The sequence below is a fragment of the Marmota marmota genome, unplaced genomic scaffold (assembly GCF_001458135.2).
Source record: "Marmota marmota marmota unplaced genomic scaffold, marMar, whole genome shotgun sequence".
NCBI classification, from domain to species: Eukaryota; Metazoa; Chordata; class Mammalia; order Rodentia; family Sciuridae; genus Marmota; species Marmota marmota.
The window spans coordinates 1,857,274-1,873,571 of NW_025999863.1; the positions used below are offsets into that span (position 1 = coordinate 1,857,274).

A 16,298-nucleotide genomic window follows, 5' to 3' on the forward strand; every position below is an offset into this window, starting at 1 on the left:
CCAGCGGGGCCTCCGGCCCTGCGTGGTCACCCCTGCACGGTCGGTCCTGGGCCCAGGGGGCCAGCCCTGCTCTGGCTCCCTGGACTGTCACCCTGCCCTGGTGATCAGCCTTCCCGAGGTCCCTGGACAGTCAGCACTGCGCCAGAACCCTCCATGGTCAGCCCTGTCACAGTGGTCAGCCTGTCTGATTCCCACTGGTCAGTCCTGCTCTGATCCTGGAGGGCAAGCCCTGTCCCGGTGGTGAGCCTGACTATCCCCAGAGGACGAGTGCTTCCAATACTTAGATGGTCAGCACTGCCCATGGTGATCATCCTTCCCCATATCCCCAGAGGGTCATCTCTTGCCTCAGTTGTGCAGGGCAGTCCCAGTCTCAGTGGTCAGTCTGTGCCTGTGATGATCCGCCCTTTCCCAGGTCTCTGAAGGGTCAGCCTTGCCCTTGCTGTGTTGGGCAGCCGAGGGTGGGTTTGCTGCAGATCCTGCGGTGTTTTTTTTGGCCTGTGGTGGTCAGTTACCCCCATCCTTCCAGGGTCAGCATCTACCAGTGGTAGTCAGCCCTGCCTCAATTCCTGAAGGGTCAGTCCCTGCACGGGCTGACCTGGGCCTGCAGTGGTGAACCTCTGTCTGTGGTGGTCAGCTCTGCCGCAGATCTCTGTGTGGCCAGCCTCTGCCCTAGCTGTCCAGGGTGGCTTTGATTACTTGATGGTCAGTCCAGTTTCCTTTGTGGTCTGTTCCTGCTGTGATGTCCAGGATAGCCTGGATCCCTCTGTGACCAGCTCTTACCATGCTGTCCGTGATGACCTGCTCTTTGGGGGGTTAGCCTATAGTCCTCTGTGGTCAGCCCCTCCTCATGCTGTCCAGGTAAGGCTCCTGGATCCCTCTGGAGTCAGCCCCTGCCTGTGTTGTTCACGCCAGAGCCCCTGGAACTCTTTCTGGTCAGCCTCTGCCTGTGTTGACGGGGGCCCTGGCTTCCTTCAGGGCCAGTCTCCTGCTTCTGCTGTCCAGGTTGGGCAGTTACTTTCCCAGTAAGCCAGCCTGAGTGCACCTGGAGTTAGCACCTGCCTTTGCTGTCCAGGTCAGGTCCCTGCATCCTGAGTTCCTGGGCAGCCCCCTGCATCTGCTGTTCACATTGGCCCCCAGGACCTTTGGGGGTCTGCCCTCTATGTCTTGTGACAGCCCCTCTCTGCCCAGGGCTGGCCTCTGACCCGCTCCATAGTGTCTCCCTTTTGCTGTCCCCGTGTCTCTGCAGGGCTAGACCTTTGGCTGTGATCCACAGGACACTTACCCTCACCACCCCGGTCCTGCCTGGACACGTCCCATCAGGGGGAGTCCTGTTCACTGCAGACTCGGCTGTCCCCCTCCAGACTCTGCTGTGCCCCATCTCCTTTCCCCTTGAGGCCATTCCCCTGCCTCCCTCCCTTGGCGGGGAAACTGAGTCCCTCTGCATGGAATTGCACCCTGCTGGGAGGAGGCAGCCATGGGTTGTCAGAATGGCCACTTCCTTGGCCTTCCGTGGTCCCTGTCCTTGGCGTCCCGGTGGAGCCACCACACCCTGTAGGGAGGCCCCTGTCTCCATCTCCTCAAGGAACACCTGTCGCTGGGAGCCAATCGACCCAGCTGTCTGTGTTGTCACCCCAAATAAGGGCGCAGATAAGGGCCAGGGGAGGACTGGCCCTTTCTGTGGTTTACAAAACAGAGGTCCTGCCTTGTCTGCCCCCGCCTCCTTCCTTCCCAGGCTCCTGGGGAAGGTTGGGCACGTGTGCCCTGTGCCCATAGGCAGCCTGGATGGGCTTGGTGTCCTGGGGAAAGAGGCTGTCCTGCGGTGGGTACTCCGCATAGTTAGAGGAGCTGAGCCCAGTGGCAGAGGGGACGTGTTGGCACTCTGGCTTGGATGGGCACCAGGCCCAGGCTCCAGAGGTTTCTTGCTTGAAGTGGCTTCCAGGTTAACTTCCCGATGTTTGCTCGCCTAAGGCTCCCCGTGGCCATCTCTCCAGGAAGGGCGGGCAGGAGCGTGACCTGTGGAGGGCCGCGTGGTCCTGGCTGACTTCTGTAGTGGGTGGGAGGCTTTCTTTTGGGGTAGGAGACAGTTAGGATGTGCGTTGAAGGACGGTACAGATGCCTTGCCCTGCGGCTCTGGGGCCTCCAGGCCCGTCCTCTCCTATGGACCCCAGCTTCTGAGCCTGGTGGTTGGGCTTGAGGTCGAGGGGCTCAAGGCTGCTGCCAGGGCCCCTGTGTGCAGCTTTGCTGAGGCCAGCCTTGGGCTGAAAGCCTCGCAGTGGACCTGGAAGATGGAGCCCACCCCCGGCCTTGTCCTCAGTGCCCACCTGGGCAGAGCACCTTGGTCTGCAGTCCTTCCCTTCCCCTGCTGGGTGACCCTGGCAGCACCCACCCCCCAGCTTGTAAAAGGGGCATCCTGTGAGCTGATGCCAGATTCAGGGCAGGCGGGCAGGTGGGAGAGTGGGTGCGCGGGTGCATCGGGCAGGAGCATGACACGGAGGCCCGGGACTTGCCGGGGATTGCGGGGCCTTTGCAGAGGAAGTGGCCGTGGCCTGGGTGTTGGGATGGAGAGACTCTGGGCAAATTTCCCATCTGAGGAACCTTTCATTCCAGATTGAGGGCCCTTGATGTAGGACTTCCGTGACCAGGGGCTGGGACTCGCTGTTAAGTGCCCCTCTGCACAGCCTGTGCCCACTGTGGGGACACATTTCATTTTCCCAGTAAGCCAGCCTGAGTGCACTGATTGTCCTCATTTGGGGGAATACATTGCAGGTGGGACTCTGAGGTTCCCCAGCCTTGGGGGCTGCTCCCAATTGCAGCAGGTGGTGACAGCCTGCAGCAGATGGCACTTTCAGTTGCCTCTGAGTGGCAGCCACATGGCCCCGGTGCCAGGGATGGAACTAGGGAGGGCCTGCTTTTCCCTGGAACTCTCTCCCTGGTCCCCCCATGGCTCCTTTGCTAAGTTACAGGGTGGGGTGTCAGGGCCTGCCCTGCGCTCCTCCAGGCTCCCAGGCAGGGCTGAGTGGCTGCCTTAGCACCTGCTGTGCATCAGGCAGAGGTCGCTGGGCAGGAGCTCCTCCGGCTCCTGCCCCTCACTGCTCCCAGCAGCCTGTGACCTGTGAGGCTGCTCAGCTGGGCGGGGCTTCCGGGCAGCACTTCCCTAGCGCTGGACGCTGGGCTGGGCTGTTCTCTGGGGTGGGTGTCCTGGGCACTGCAGGGTGTGGACAGTGTCCTGGCCTCTGTCTGCTCCAGACCAAGAGTCCAGATGATGACTAGTGTGTCCTGAGGCAAAGCGCCCCTGCTTGAGGATCCCTGTCACACGGTGGCATATGGTATAAAGTGCTGGCTGTGTGACAGTGTGTGTCACCTTGTGGGAAGTTTTGGTGACGGCTGTGGTGCGAGTAGTTCTGTTGATGTGTTTCATTGCTCAGAACACGGGAGGACACGTACACACGTTCCACTTTATTCGCGGTGCTGTCCCTGGCCTGTCCTGAGTTTCTTGTCAGTGGCAATGACCGCCAGCAGTGGGCCTGGGAGATGGGGACTGTCTGTTCAGTGAGTGTGCTGTCCAGCCCCTGTGCCAGGCCCCCAGGAGGCGAGCATGGAGGAGCAGAGGCCCTGGGGAGCTGGGTGCTGGGCTCCCATCGGGCCGCCAGGCCTCTGCCTCTGTCCCTGCTCTCTGGCTGCTGCGTTTCTGTCACTTGGTGGTAAGACTCCCAGGAGGCCACTGCCTGGCCTTGGCAGGTTGTGGTGGGGAACTGAGGCAGGGAACACTGTGCCCCGAGGCCCCGCGGCGTCCTTCCAAGGCTGAGCCCGAGTGGCTCCAGGCTTTCTAAACCGAAAGCTGGGTGGTGAAGCCTCCCTGCACAGGCCCTGTGGGCAGCCAAATCCCAGGATCCCTGAGGAGGGCTGGGCGTGCCTCCCTGTGGGGAGGGCACATCCAGGTTACTGGCTTCTGGCAGGGTCCTGTGTCTTGCACCCACAGACTGTGGAAGCAGGAAGCTCCTCAGATGGCCTTGTCCACCCTGCACACGCTGCAGAGGGCCAGGACTCACCCAGAATGCGCTCTTCCGTCCTTTACATTTAGATTCAATTACCCGCTGGGTGTGGCGGTGCACCCCGTCGTCCCAGCACCTGGGGGTGAGGCAGGACGGCGGCACATTGGAGGCCAGCCTGGGCCACATGGTGGCCCTGTCTCAGAGTAAGAAGTAAAAGGACTGGGGATGTGGCTCACTGGGAAAGCTCCCCTCAGCTCAATCCCCAGGACCAAAAAAAGAACAAAGGCGGCAGCAGGAGGCCCGATTGCTCAGCTGCCCTCTCCCCTGGGCGGCTGCTCCTCCCCAGACGGCCCGGGCCCAGCCTGGACTGAGCCTGGGCCTCCCAATGCAGCAGGTGAAGTGGTGTCCCTCCTCCGTGGCCAGGCTCATCCTGGGGTCAGAGGTGGGTTGCGTACAGGCCGTGGGCCCTGAGCTTGGCATCCTTGGGTCACTGAGGTCCTTTGTGCTGTCCCTGCCTGGACCTCCTGCCTCAGCACTGCCAGCTGCTGTCCTTGACCCCAGCCACAGGGGCTCACTTGCTCTGTCGGGGACCAGAACCCTGCTGCAGCACGGGAGAGGGCGCTGGCGCGGGAGTGTGCGAGTCACGGTGCAGTCGTGTCAGAGAGACCTCAGGCAGGTGGCGAGGCCCTTGGGGCCAGCTGTCCCTTCTCTGCAGCCAAGCGGGGTCCCCAGCAGGGTGCTTATCTCCCTACAGCGGATGCTGTTGGGGCACCCGAGGGCCTGGGGCGCCCGGGGGCTACTGCAGTGTGGCAGGACTCCAGCGGCTCGTAGCACTGGGCCTCTGAGCACCGGGTCACTGGCTTGGGGCTTGTGCCACCCTAGGGCCCTGTGCGCTTGTGGCCTCGAGGCCTGGGCTTTCACCCTGGGTCCCCTGCCCTCTGGCTGCAGCAGCATCAGTCCTCTGAAGGCCACTGCTGGGTCGTCACACCATCTGCACGTGCTGCCCTGGACTCAGCTCCCAGCTGGTCACCTGGTCTGTGCCCCTTGCCCCCTCCACTCCCTCGACCCTTTCCTGCACTGCCTCTGTGCTTTTGGTGGCTTTCTGGTCCTAGGGGTGGCGTAACTGGGTGGAGCACCCTGCTCCTCCTGGGTCCTCCAGATGTCCCCAAGTCTGGGTTTTGTGTGGTTCAGAGGCACCTCTGCCACTTGCGGCTGTGACAGCACAGGCCTGTGCCTCGCTTTCCCCGAGGGGTGGGGTTGAGCTCAGGGGACCTACATCCAGTCCCGTGAGCACACAGTGCTGCCGTCTGCTGTCAGGGTGTCACATTGCTGCAGAGTGCCCAGCGTGAGCCTGGCCACAGCCCTCCACGAGGGCTGATTCCTGGAGGAAGAGCCCAGGGTCCGGGAGGGCCTACAGCACACCTGGGCCTGTGGACAGGGTGGCCGGATCAGCCCCTGGAGGAGGCATCCCAGGCACTGCAGTGTCTCTGGCCTCTGCCCACTCTGGGCCAGGAGCATTCCCAGTCGTGACAACGACGATATCCCCAGACATGGCCCTCTGTCCTTGAGGTGGTGTCCTCAACCAGGACAACCCGGGTTGTCCTGGTTTTTTTTGTCCTGGTTGAGGACTGCTGACCTGTGTCTCTCAGGGTCCCTCCCTGCTCTCTGTTGTTGGTCAGCCTTATTCTGAGTCCTCTGCCCTGGATGCGGACCCCGAGCCCCGGGGGCTCCAGGTGCTTGTTGAAGGACTTTGGCTGACTGAAGCCCATCCACTCAGGAAACGAAGGGGCATAGCCTGGTTCCTGACTCCTGCCGCCCCGAGCTCACCACGGCCCTGTCACCAACCATCTGTGGCCTTCTGCACCAATCCACACGTAGGTGGGACCAGGAACAGTCTCTTACTAATTCCTGAGTGTCTCCTGAGCCCAGGCTGCCTGTGCCACCCAGAGTGGGAGAGAGCCAGTCTTTTGGTGTCACTTGGCCTGTTTCCTCATCTACCAAAAGGGAGCAGTGCTCCACCACAGGACAGCAGCCTGAGTGGGCGTGGCAGCCTGGAGAGCCGCCCTCTGCCTCCTCCCTGAGCCGGCGGCCTCCCCCGAGGGCTGTCTTCTCCCGACCCTCTCTACTGCGGCTTATTTGCTCATCCTTGCTGAAATGCGGCTGGAGCAGCCCTGGTTCGTGGGTGTCCCCCATTACTGTCCCCACAGGGACCACGCTGGGAAGATGCCGAGCTGCACTGTCTCGGGGCTTCTGTCCTGGCTGACTCCAAAGCCAGTGCTCCCTGGTGGTCCCTTCTGGGACCACAGGGAGGATCAAGGGTGGCAGCCTGAAGGGGTGTGACCATGCCGAGGCGCACCATCTGTGTTCCCTCCTGGTCATTCTTCAAGGGGTGTTCACTGAGGGGCAGTGGTCCCCTCCACTGCTGCATGGGCCCCTGTGTCCTGTGGGGTCTCTGGAGCCTGGCCTGCTGACAGTTGCTGCTTGTTGATCCCTGGGGCCAGGAAGGGTGCTTGTGCCTGGTGGGCTGTGGTGGGCACTGCTGGGGGACTGTGTTGTGGGGCTGCCTGTCCCCTGGGCTGCACTCTGCTCGGGCCCCCTGACAGGACGAGGCGATTCCTGTGAGGGATGGCAACAGGCGTCTGTGTCTCCTGACGCCCCCTTGGTTGTACTAGCTGAGCCTCACAGGTGACAGTGGGGAGCTGGACAGGTAGTCTCTGTCCCCAAAACTTGGGAGGTGCTGTATGTTCCCCAAAGGCCCAGGTGTTCAAGAGTTGGTGGTCCCTGGGTAGTGTGTGGGTGGATGGAGCCTTTAAGAGGCGGGGCCTGGGGAGGGTTTTAGGTCGTTGGGGGGCGTGTTCCCAAAGTGGTGGTGGGAGCCGCCCCTTCCTCTGCCCGTTCCTGGCCATCATGCCCCTACAGCAGCAGCCTGCAGCCCCCACCTGAGTCCCAGGGAACCGTTCTGTGTGAAGTGGGCATCTCAGGGTGGAGAGCCGTCACTGCCCAGCCCAGTGTCCTGCTCCCACGCCCCCTCTGGGCTGGTGGGCAGGACTGGGCACTCCCCAGGCCTCCTGACTCTAACGGGGCTTCAGAAAGAGTGTTGATAAGCCCCCGCTTGCAGGGACCAGGGGGCTCAAAAACAGGTGTGGGGTGACTGGGGGAGGGGTCTGGGGTCCTCACTGTACCAGGGAGGCCTGCCTCTTCCAGGGTCCTGGGGTGGTGGCCGTCCTGACTACAGCCCCCAGCAGTGGAGCGGAGATCAGTCTGTGAGTCAGGCCATTCTGTCACTGCCTTGGCTGTCGTGTCACCTGTGGGACCCCAAGTGCCAGGCCATGTGGGGCCCCCGTGCGGTTTCCCTGTGCGCTCTCCCCTCCGCCTGTGGACGGCAGAGCTCCTGGCCGGCCTGTCTAGCCACCTGCTTGAGGCACAGTGTGACTTTCTGGCTCATCGGATGTCATCTTGGGCTCGGACCCTCCTAGTGGTGATGGTGAGCCTGCCCGGGTGTCCTGCAGGCTCCTGGGCAGGAGAGGCAGCACTGTGGCCGAGGTGGCAGAGCACCTGCCTGTGGCCGTGTGGGGCCTCCTGGTGATGTGGGTGCCCCAGACCTTGAGACTTGGCTTGTGCTGGGGGCTGGGGCCAGGGACAGGAGGGGCCCCTCCTGCAGCTCCTTCAGGGGTGCTGTGAGGACTGGCTGTGCAGGGGCTGGTGGCAAAGCCCTGGCCAGGCCTGGCTGCAGGGCAGGGTGTCCAGTGCCCTGCGGAGAAGGGCTGCTGTTTGGGAGAGCCGGCCGCTTCCCGAGGCTTCCTGAGAGCTGGGCCTAGATTCCCGCCCAGGCTCACGCTGTGGCGCTGGGAAGGACAAGGACCTGGGGCAGCCTGACTGCACAGGGCACCTGCCCCCAGGTGGTTGGGGGGGGGGGCGCGGTCCTGCTGAGCTAGGACCCTCAGGGCTGCCTGTGTGCTCTCCCGCAGTGGGGAGAGGTGTGACCCCAGGCCCTGGTATCCCCTTGTCTGACTGGCCGCCACCATGCTCTCCGTCTCTGAGGTTCTGTCGTCTCAGTGTGGGGTTCCCTGTGGAATACCGCTGGCCACGTGCTTTTTCGTAGATGCCAGATGCTGGCTGCTCTGGGTGCTGGAGGCCCGAAGAGGGCCCCGTGTCCCCAAGTCCCCGCATCCTCAAGTGTGCTGGTGTGGGGGGACAGGCAGCTCGGTGCCCTCTGCACTCTGAGGGCGCCCCTCCCTCCGCCTCGCCTCTGAGTGCTGGGGCTTGGGCTCCGGGCTGAGGATTCTGCTTGTTGCTCTGGGGCACACAGACGTTCAGGCCCCAGTTGTCACTTGGGAGTCCTAGGTGTCACGTTGGTGCTGTGGCAGCTCCTGGAGGCCCGCCTGCCCTGCCCTGCCCTGCCCTGCCCTGCCTTGTGTGCTCCAGTGCCGCCCCCCTCCAGGGCCCTCTTGTACCCCTTGAGATGCGGGCTGAGTGGTCCCTGCTGGGGGACCTCAGGTGGCCCCATTCCTAGCAGTTGGGAGTGGAGCTCCTGCCACTGTCTGCGCAGGTCTGCTCTGGGGTGGTGTGTGGAGCTCGGGGGTCCCAGGCAGTTCCTCCCATGGTCCAGGAGGGTGGTGGGCGGGACGCTGTGGACGAGTCCAGGATGAGGCCAGAGCACAGGGGTCACACGCCTCCTTGTGCCGTGCACGTGGCCCTTCCCTGGTGACAGCTGTGGTGGTGTGAGCGCGAGGGTGAGTCGGCCCGGTGAGAGGCGTCAGTGGGAGGGGGCCTCTGCTAACAGGAGCCCGGGCGCCAGGCCGCACCTGGGGGATGTGAGGCCCCAGGCAGGACCCAGGCGTCTGCAGCTCTGAGGTGCTGGGTGGCAGGATGTGATGGTGGCTGGGGGTGGAGGGAACCCCGCTGTGCTGCTCAGCTGACACCCCAGCACCGCACCTGGGCTGCGGCCTTGGCAGGTTCTGCACAGCGGTGGCCGGGTGCTCTGGGCTGGCCAGAGGCCCTGCACACGGCTCCTGCTGGCCCCGGCCTCTCCTGGCCTCTGCTTGGTCATCGTTAGCGCAGGGCACGAGACCCAGAACGTCTTCTGTGGAAAGGCCACCCGTGTGTAGAGGGGCAGCTGCCTCAGACGGGGGTCCTCGCTGCCCTGGCTTGAACACTGAGTGACCCTTATCCCAGGTGCAGGTGGTAATCAGTCACTGTCCCTAGGCAAGGTTCCTTTTGCTTCTGGAGGGCACCCATGGGCAGCAGGTGGCGTTGTGTGTCGTCACCCCTCGGGTGCTGTGGGACTCTGCATGGTGGTCCTGGGGTCCCACTTTCCATCTTACAGCTGAGGCATCTGTGACTCGAGGGACTTCAGGCGTTGATTTGAATTCAGCAAGGGCTGACCTGCTCCCTTCTCCCCCCAGGGTCCCATGTCTGGGTGCTGGCTTCAGAGGTGTGCCCCGTCCCCCCTCTGGCCAAATGTTCCTCCCACAAACCAGTGTGCAGATCGAGGCAGTAATGGGCAGTTCTGCCCTCGGGGATGCTTGGTGTGATGTCTGGGGACATTTCTGGATGTCACAAGTGGGGGAGCTCCCGACAGCAGGTGGAGGCCAGGGACGCTGCCCGGTACTCTCCAGTGCCCAGGATGTCCTTCCAGAAAATGACCCGTCCCTAGACATCAGCAGTGCCTAGGGGGACGCTGCCCTAGAAGGTGCATTCCTGGTGCCTTTTCCTTCTCTGCAGAGTGGGGGAGGAGAGGAGAGTGGCACCAGCCACTCCCACCTCCACCAGCCCCTGCCCGGGATGGTGTTGGTGGGCGTGGTGGGTTGGCCCTCCACAGTGGATGCTCTGGAGGAGGCAAGTTTGAGGTTGGGCAGCTGTGGCGGAGGGTGCTGCTGCCCCTGGGGGAAGTAGCTAGCCAACCTGACCCTCTGGGAGCCGGCCTCAGTCTCTGCGTCTGTGGCACGGGCTGGCGGCATGGTGCGGTGCCACCGCAGCACCCCATGTGCCAGGACTGGACAGCGGCCTGGCTTGCGGGCCCTAGGCTCACCCCCCCTGCCCTGCAGGCACGGGCGAGAGCGGCAAGAGCACCTTCATCAAGCAGATGCGCATCATCCACGGCGCTGGCTACTCGGAGGAGGACAAGCGGGGCTTCACCAAGCTGGTGTACCAGAACATCTTCACCGCCATGCAGGCCATGATCCGCGCCATGGAGACGCTCAAGATCCTCTACAAGTACGAGCAGAACCAGGTGAGCTGCGGCCCGGGGCATAGCAGTGCCCTGGGTGCCGGCTGGGTGCTGTGATGGACACCACCTGTGTCCCTTAAGTGGCTGTTGGCTCCCTGCAGGGAACTGCCTCACCCAGGCCACCTGGGGAACGGGCAGAGAGGCTCCCAGGAGCTGACCCTCTGTAGCCTGTGAGCCTGCCAGGCGCTTCCTTCACATGGCACACGGCCTCGCGGTGACCCCGCGAGGTGCAGCTGCCAGGGTGACGCTCAGCCTGTGCCCACCTGCTTGAAGAGCACGGCTCGGTGGCCTCTACCATGTCCACACAGTCGTGAGCCAGCGCCACGATCTGGTCTCAGAACATTCCATCACCCCAAAAGGAAACCCGGGGCTGGCTGGGCTCAGCGGCAGAGCGCGCCTAGCACGCAGGAGGCCTGGGCTCGGCCCTCAGCACCGCACGTAGATAAGTGAATAAAATAAGGTCCTCAACGGCTAGAAAATAAATTAAAAAAACTGGAAACGCCATCCCCACAGTCACCCTGCCCCTCCCCAGCCCTGCACCCGCAGTCCACGTCCCATCTCTGGACTCTGCTGTCCTGGGCTCTGTGTCACTGGGTCACACGCTGAGGCCTTCTGCGTCTGGCTGTCACTGAGCACCAGGTCCGCCGGTCCCTTCACACTGGAGCTGCCACCTTGCTCCTGCTCCCACCCAAGTGACGCTGCAGCGTGAGGGTGAGACGCCCCGTGCCCGTGTTCGTCCGCTGGTGGATGTGAGGACTGCCCGAGGCTGCTCCGAGCCGTGCTGGGCGTGCTCCGTGTGGCTGTCTCTAGGTCCCCTGGGCTTGGAGCCTCTGAGGACCTAGCAGACGCTGTGCGTTGAGGCCACACCACTCCACAGGCCTGCCAGCCGCGTGCCAGGTGGCCCTGGTGGAGAGCTGCTGGCCTTGCCGGGTGGGGTGCGGACTGGTCTTACAGATGTGTCTTAGGGACTTAGACTTCACCCAGAAATCGAGGCTTGGCCTGGGCTGACCTTGGCCTGGGGGTGGTCAGACACTGTTGGACTATTTACCTGGAATCTGCAGGCCCTCCCCAGGTCTTGGATGGCTCCTGGACTTGAGCCCCCCACTCCAGGTCACTGGGGTGGGGCGGGGCCTCGCTGTCGTGCGTGGGCCCCGTGGGGTCTCTGGCGGGGCCTGGCCTTGCCCCTGCCCAGGTCTGCTGTCTTGCAGCCGTGCTGCCGAGAGGCTGGGTGTTCCTCGGGCTGTGGACCCGTTGGACCTGACCGCGGCCAGGACAGCCGCCGTGTCGGGGCGCAGGTTCACTGGCCCGCACGCTGGCTCCATGCTGCCTGTGGCAGACAGAGGGGGCACACAGAGGTGGAGACGCTCGGGCCACCGCGAAGCTGGAAAGGCCTCTGGGGGAAGAGACGGGTCCCCGCCCCCAGTGCTGGCTGTGGGCTTTCTGGAGGCAGCCCTGACCCGGCTCGTCCTTCAGTGGCTTGTCCTGGCCCAGACTGAGGGGTGTGGAGGGCGGGGACGCGGTGGACAGGGCTGAGAGGACAGCCCAGTGAGCCCTGGCGCCCAGCAGGGCTTCCCTTGTTTTCCGTTTTGGGGTCCTGCCAGGTGTACCCTGCCCAGCCCCACAGCCATGCCACGGCCAGGCGTGTCCACCGTGTCTGAGGAGAGGCGTGAGGAGCACGGGGACCTCTGCCGAGGGCCTGCCCTGCACAGGGCCCGTGCACCTGCCTGCGTGTGCGGCGTGTGCCAGCGGCCTGGCCTCCGCCGCCCTGTCCCCATGGGGCCCCTGGCGGGCACGCCCCCCGCCCAGCTGGGGCTTTGCTCTGGGGCCGGGTGTGGTGCGGTGGTGCTGGCAGAGGTGAGGCCTGGGCACCCCGGGCTGCGCAGCCCTCTGACTCGGCTTCACCCTGTGCTCTGGGGCCTGGGAGGGCAACGTCCCGGCACCTCTGGGGGAAGTGGAGGTGGCCTGTGGTGGTGCCGTCGCCCGATTGTCCTGGCGTCATGTCGGGGCTGAGTCCCCTTTTAAGGGCTCGCTGTCGTTCGTGGTTCAGGAGCGGTTCTGTTCACACGTGTGCTGGTTTCTGGTCCCCTGTGTCCTCCCTGTTCTAAGAGCAAATCAGGGGCCCACGTGAAGCCTGGGAGCCCAGGGGACTTGCCTCGCGGGGCCTGGCGGCCAGGCCGTGTCCGCCAGGGCCTGCCTGCTCCAGGACGGAGGTCCTCGGAAAACCCATCCTGGGCTCCTCTTCTCCGTGGGCAGCACTCTGTCCACCTGGCTGGGGCCTGGACATGCCCCTGCCTGAGCTCTGGCCTCCCGTCCTCCTCCGCAGGCCAACGCCCTCCTGATCCGGGAGGTGGACGTGGAGAAGGTGACAACGTTCGAGCAGCAGTACGTGGAGGCCATCAAGACGCTGTGGGGGGACCCGGGCATCCAGGAGTGCTACGACCGCAGGAGGGAGTTCCAGCTCTCGGACTCGGCCAAGTAGTGAGTGCCGGCTGGGCTGGGCCGGGAGGCGGGGGAGCAGCCCACCCAGCCTGCTGCGCGTGGTCCTGCAGGGTCACATCGCCACCAGGGGCAGGTGGTGCCGCGTTCTACTAGTCGTCCGGACCCCATCTTCCTGGCCTAGGTGGGAGGTGGCTTGTGCTTTAGTGAACGCCTGGGCCGGGCCCTGCCTCAGTCTGCGGGATCTCTAAGGACAGGGTGGGCTGCCAGCCTCCTGCCCTGCCCATCCTCCCACCTGCCTGCCCCCCTCTGGGGGTCCATGGTAGAGCCCTGACCAGCAGGGCTCTGGGTCAGAGGCCATGACACCTGGGTGTGCAGCCTGGCAGAGAGACAGCAGACAGACCCCTGGGAGGACTAAGGAGCCAGCGTGGCCCAGGGAGCCCTGGAGGACAGGTCCCAAGGAGTCCCGCATAAGGGAGGGACGCAGTGTGCCCGAGGAGCCAGCCCCGTGGGGGTGACACAGAGATGCCCGGACAGCAGCTTGCGCCACAGCCTGTAGGAGGCGTGAGACGAGCAGCCGGGCACGGGCAGCGGGGCTCCCTGTGGGAGGCCACCCTCCTTGTGAGTCTGTAGCTGTCCTAAATAACAGGTGGATATTCAGCAAGACAGGCCTCTGAATGTCCCCCCCCACGCACGGCCCGGCTGCTGAGTCCCCCAGACCTAAAGAAGAGCCTGTGGCTCCTGCCCCCGGGTCCCGGTGGGGGATGGGGTGGGCAGCCTCCCCTCCCCCGGCCTGGCCCTGGCCCTGGCCCTGCACACAGTGCCGGGCCCGCCCTTCCTGAGCAGTGGCCGCAGCAGCCCTGCCTGCTGTGTTTCAGCTACCTGACCGACGTGGACCGCATCGCCACCTCTGGCTACCTGCCCACCCAGCAGGATGTGCTGCGGGTCCGTGTGCCCACCACTGGCATCATCGAGTACCCCTTCGACCTGGAGAACATCATCTTCAGGTGCGGCACGGGGCGCTGCCCCTTCCCCAGACCAGGGCTGAAGGCCAGCCCCTGGGCCGGGGCAGACTGTTGGGCAGGAGGTGCCAGGAACAAGCTGGGGGGCCAGAGGCCAGCCTCTCTCAGGGCCTCTGCAGTGGGCCTGGCCTGGGGCGGGTGGACAGGTAAGAAGCTTTGGGCTCCAGGCCCAGGGCAGGTATCCTGTGGCCCTGGGGTCCTGTAATGGGCTCTGGGTCCACTCCAGCTGGTGGACCAGTGGTGGATGGACGAGTCTTCTCCGGGCCTTCACTGGCCCCTGTGCATGGTGGTCACACAGCTGGAGTGGGCCTGGTGCTGCCCATGGGGACATGCGCCCTCCCTGTGGAGTCCGCACACCCCGGGAGGCTCCAGTGACCACCAGGTGGCAGGCTGAGTGCAGGTTCTGCCGGGACAGAGCAGCGCTGACCAGTGTGTTCCTTGCCTAAGCTCTGGAGGCAGAAGTCCCAGGTCCAGGGTGGCAGGGCTGGACCCTGAGGCCCCCTCAGTGTCTGGTGGAGGCTGTGGCCTCAGTGCCCTGGGCTTGTGGAGGGGTCTCCCAACCTCTGCCTCCATCTGCACATGTCCCCCTCGCGTCTGTGGTCAAATCGCCCCTGCACTGGGACGCCCGTCATCAGACGGGGTCCCCAGCCCCAATGGGCCCCCATCCTGGCTGATCTGTAGCAGGACCCTGCTTCCAGGCACCGGGGACGGAGCCCAGCCCTGCACTGCAGTGGGCTGGCCCCCTCGCAGCACACGTGTCCTCACAGTGGCCCCGTGGGGCCCGGGGTCTGCCTGGAGGCCCCATGGCCGAGGCCGCCCCAGGCCCTGGTGTTGGCTCTTGCCGCCCTTCCCCAGCAGAGCCGGGTCCAGGCTCTGAGCTGCCCTGCCGCCCAGGTGCTCTGGACCCCCCAAGCTGCCTGTCCACCTTGTTGTGAGAGGGGAGGTGTCTGGTCGTGTTGTCTTTTCTTCGTGGGATCTGAGGCCACCCGGGCTGCACCTGGTCAGCAGTGCCCTGTCCCTGAGTTCACAGAGGGCTGGCCAAGGACCGGGGGTCCAAGTCATGGTCCGGCCCTGATCGGAGGCATTGGGGGCACCAGGTTGCCCCAGCTGTGAGAAGATCCTTGTCCCCAAAAGGGGACGCAGTTGGAGACAAGGCTCCCAGGGGCTCGTGTGCACCGAGGACGCCTCGGTGGGAGAGGCCGTGGCCCAGCACCAAGGCCCTGACCACACTTCACTGGCAGCAGCCCCAGCTGGGTCAGGTCCTGGCTCGGGCCCTCTGCGGCCACCCTGCCCTTCAGTCCTGCCGGGTTGCCCGCCCTGTGCCCGCTGGGCTCCTGCACACCCTGCCCCAGGCTCCCCTCTGCCCAGCCAGCCCTGGAGTTGTGTCTGCAGCCCGCCTGCCCCTCCACAGGCCCCGGGTGACGCCTCTGTCCCTGTATCCTGGGGTAGGAGGAGCGCCCGCAGCCTGCTGTTCCCAGAGGCGTCTCCCAGCTTGCCCTCGCCCTCACTGCCCACCTGTTGGCACCTGCCGTGCTGGACGGAGCTGTGCCCGCTCCCCTCCCAGCACCCAGACGGCCCCCCTTGCCCTCTGTGGCTGCCACATCCCGACGGTGAGGCACATGGCAGCTGGGCAAGGGGCTGGGATTCGCCAGGGCCTCTGCAGGAGTGACGAGGCCACCCTTGGCTGCAGTGGACACCTGGCCCACTGTCCACAGCCAGGAGAGGCCTTCTCTCCTCCGGGATTCCAGACTGAGGCAGCAGGTCCCAGAAGCCCGACCAGCTTTGGCTGCACAGCGCTGTCAGGCCCCCCGGGACCTGTGCCCCGCCATCTGCCACCACTGCACTCTCCAGGTCTCTGCTCTCAGGACTTGTCACGATTTTGGAGAGACAGGGACAGTCACCCTCTGTGTCCGCAGCTCCAGCCAGCCATGGAGAGGGCACCGGGAGGAAGGTCCCCTCTGGGCGCTCTCCGATCGTGTCGTCTCCTGAGAGGCGCAGCGCCGTGCCCCCTCGGCCTGCCGCAGCAGCCTGGCTCCTCGGGTGCCCTCCGAGGTGCCGCCTTGGCTGAGCAGAATTCCTGGCGCTCACTGGCTTCCGGCCACACCTGCTGGCCTGGGCTCATGAGCAGTGTCCAGTGGCAGCCACAGCCACAGGAGTCGAGGCCGTCTCTCTGGTGCTGAGTGCTCGTGGGCTGTTCCTGTGCAGGATGGTGGACGTCGGGGGACAGAGGTCTGAGCGGAGGAAGTGGATCCACTGCTTCGAGAACGTGACGTCCATCATGTTCCTCGTGGCGCTCAGCGAGTACGACCAGGTCCTGGTGGAGTCGGACAACGAGGTGAGCGCCTGCCCTGCCCTGGCCACGGCCTGGGTCTGGCCGTGCTCCGCGGGGCCGTGGCCCCGGCCAGGCTCCTGAGACGCACATCCCCCCAGAACCGCATGGAGGAGAGCAAGGCGCTGTTCCGCACCATCATCACCTACCCCTGGTTCCAGAACTCGTCCGTCATCCTCTTCCTCAACAAGAAGGACCTGCTGGAGGACAAGATCCTCTGCTCCCACCTGGTGGACTACTTCCCCGAGTTCGACGGTGAGCCTGCCTGCGGGAGGGGGGCGGCGCGGAGC

General features: G+C 64.7%; 1 protein-coding gene across 1 annotated transcript in view; it reads left to right on the forward strand.

Annotated features, from left to right (window-relative positions):
• Positions 1 to 16,298, forward strand: part of Gna11 (G protein subunit alpha 11) — a 33,612-nt gene that overhangs the window by 2,734 nt on the left and 14,580 nt on the right. Inside the window, exons 2-6 of the mRNA XM_048813829.1 lie at positions 10,040 to 10,224; positions 12,545 to 12,699; positions 13,536 to 13,664; positions 15,885 to 16,014; positions 16,110 to 16,263. Of these exons, the coding sequence (XP_048669786.1) occupies positions 10,040 to 10,224; positions 12,545 to 12,699; positions 13,536 to 13,664; positions 15,885 to 16,014; positions 16,110 to 16,263 (753 nt within the window). The remainder of the gene's footprint in view (positions 1 to 10,039; positions 10,225 to 12,544; positions 12,700 to 13,535; positions 13,665 to 15,884; positions 16,015 to 16,109; positions 16,264 to 16,298) is intronic.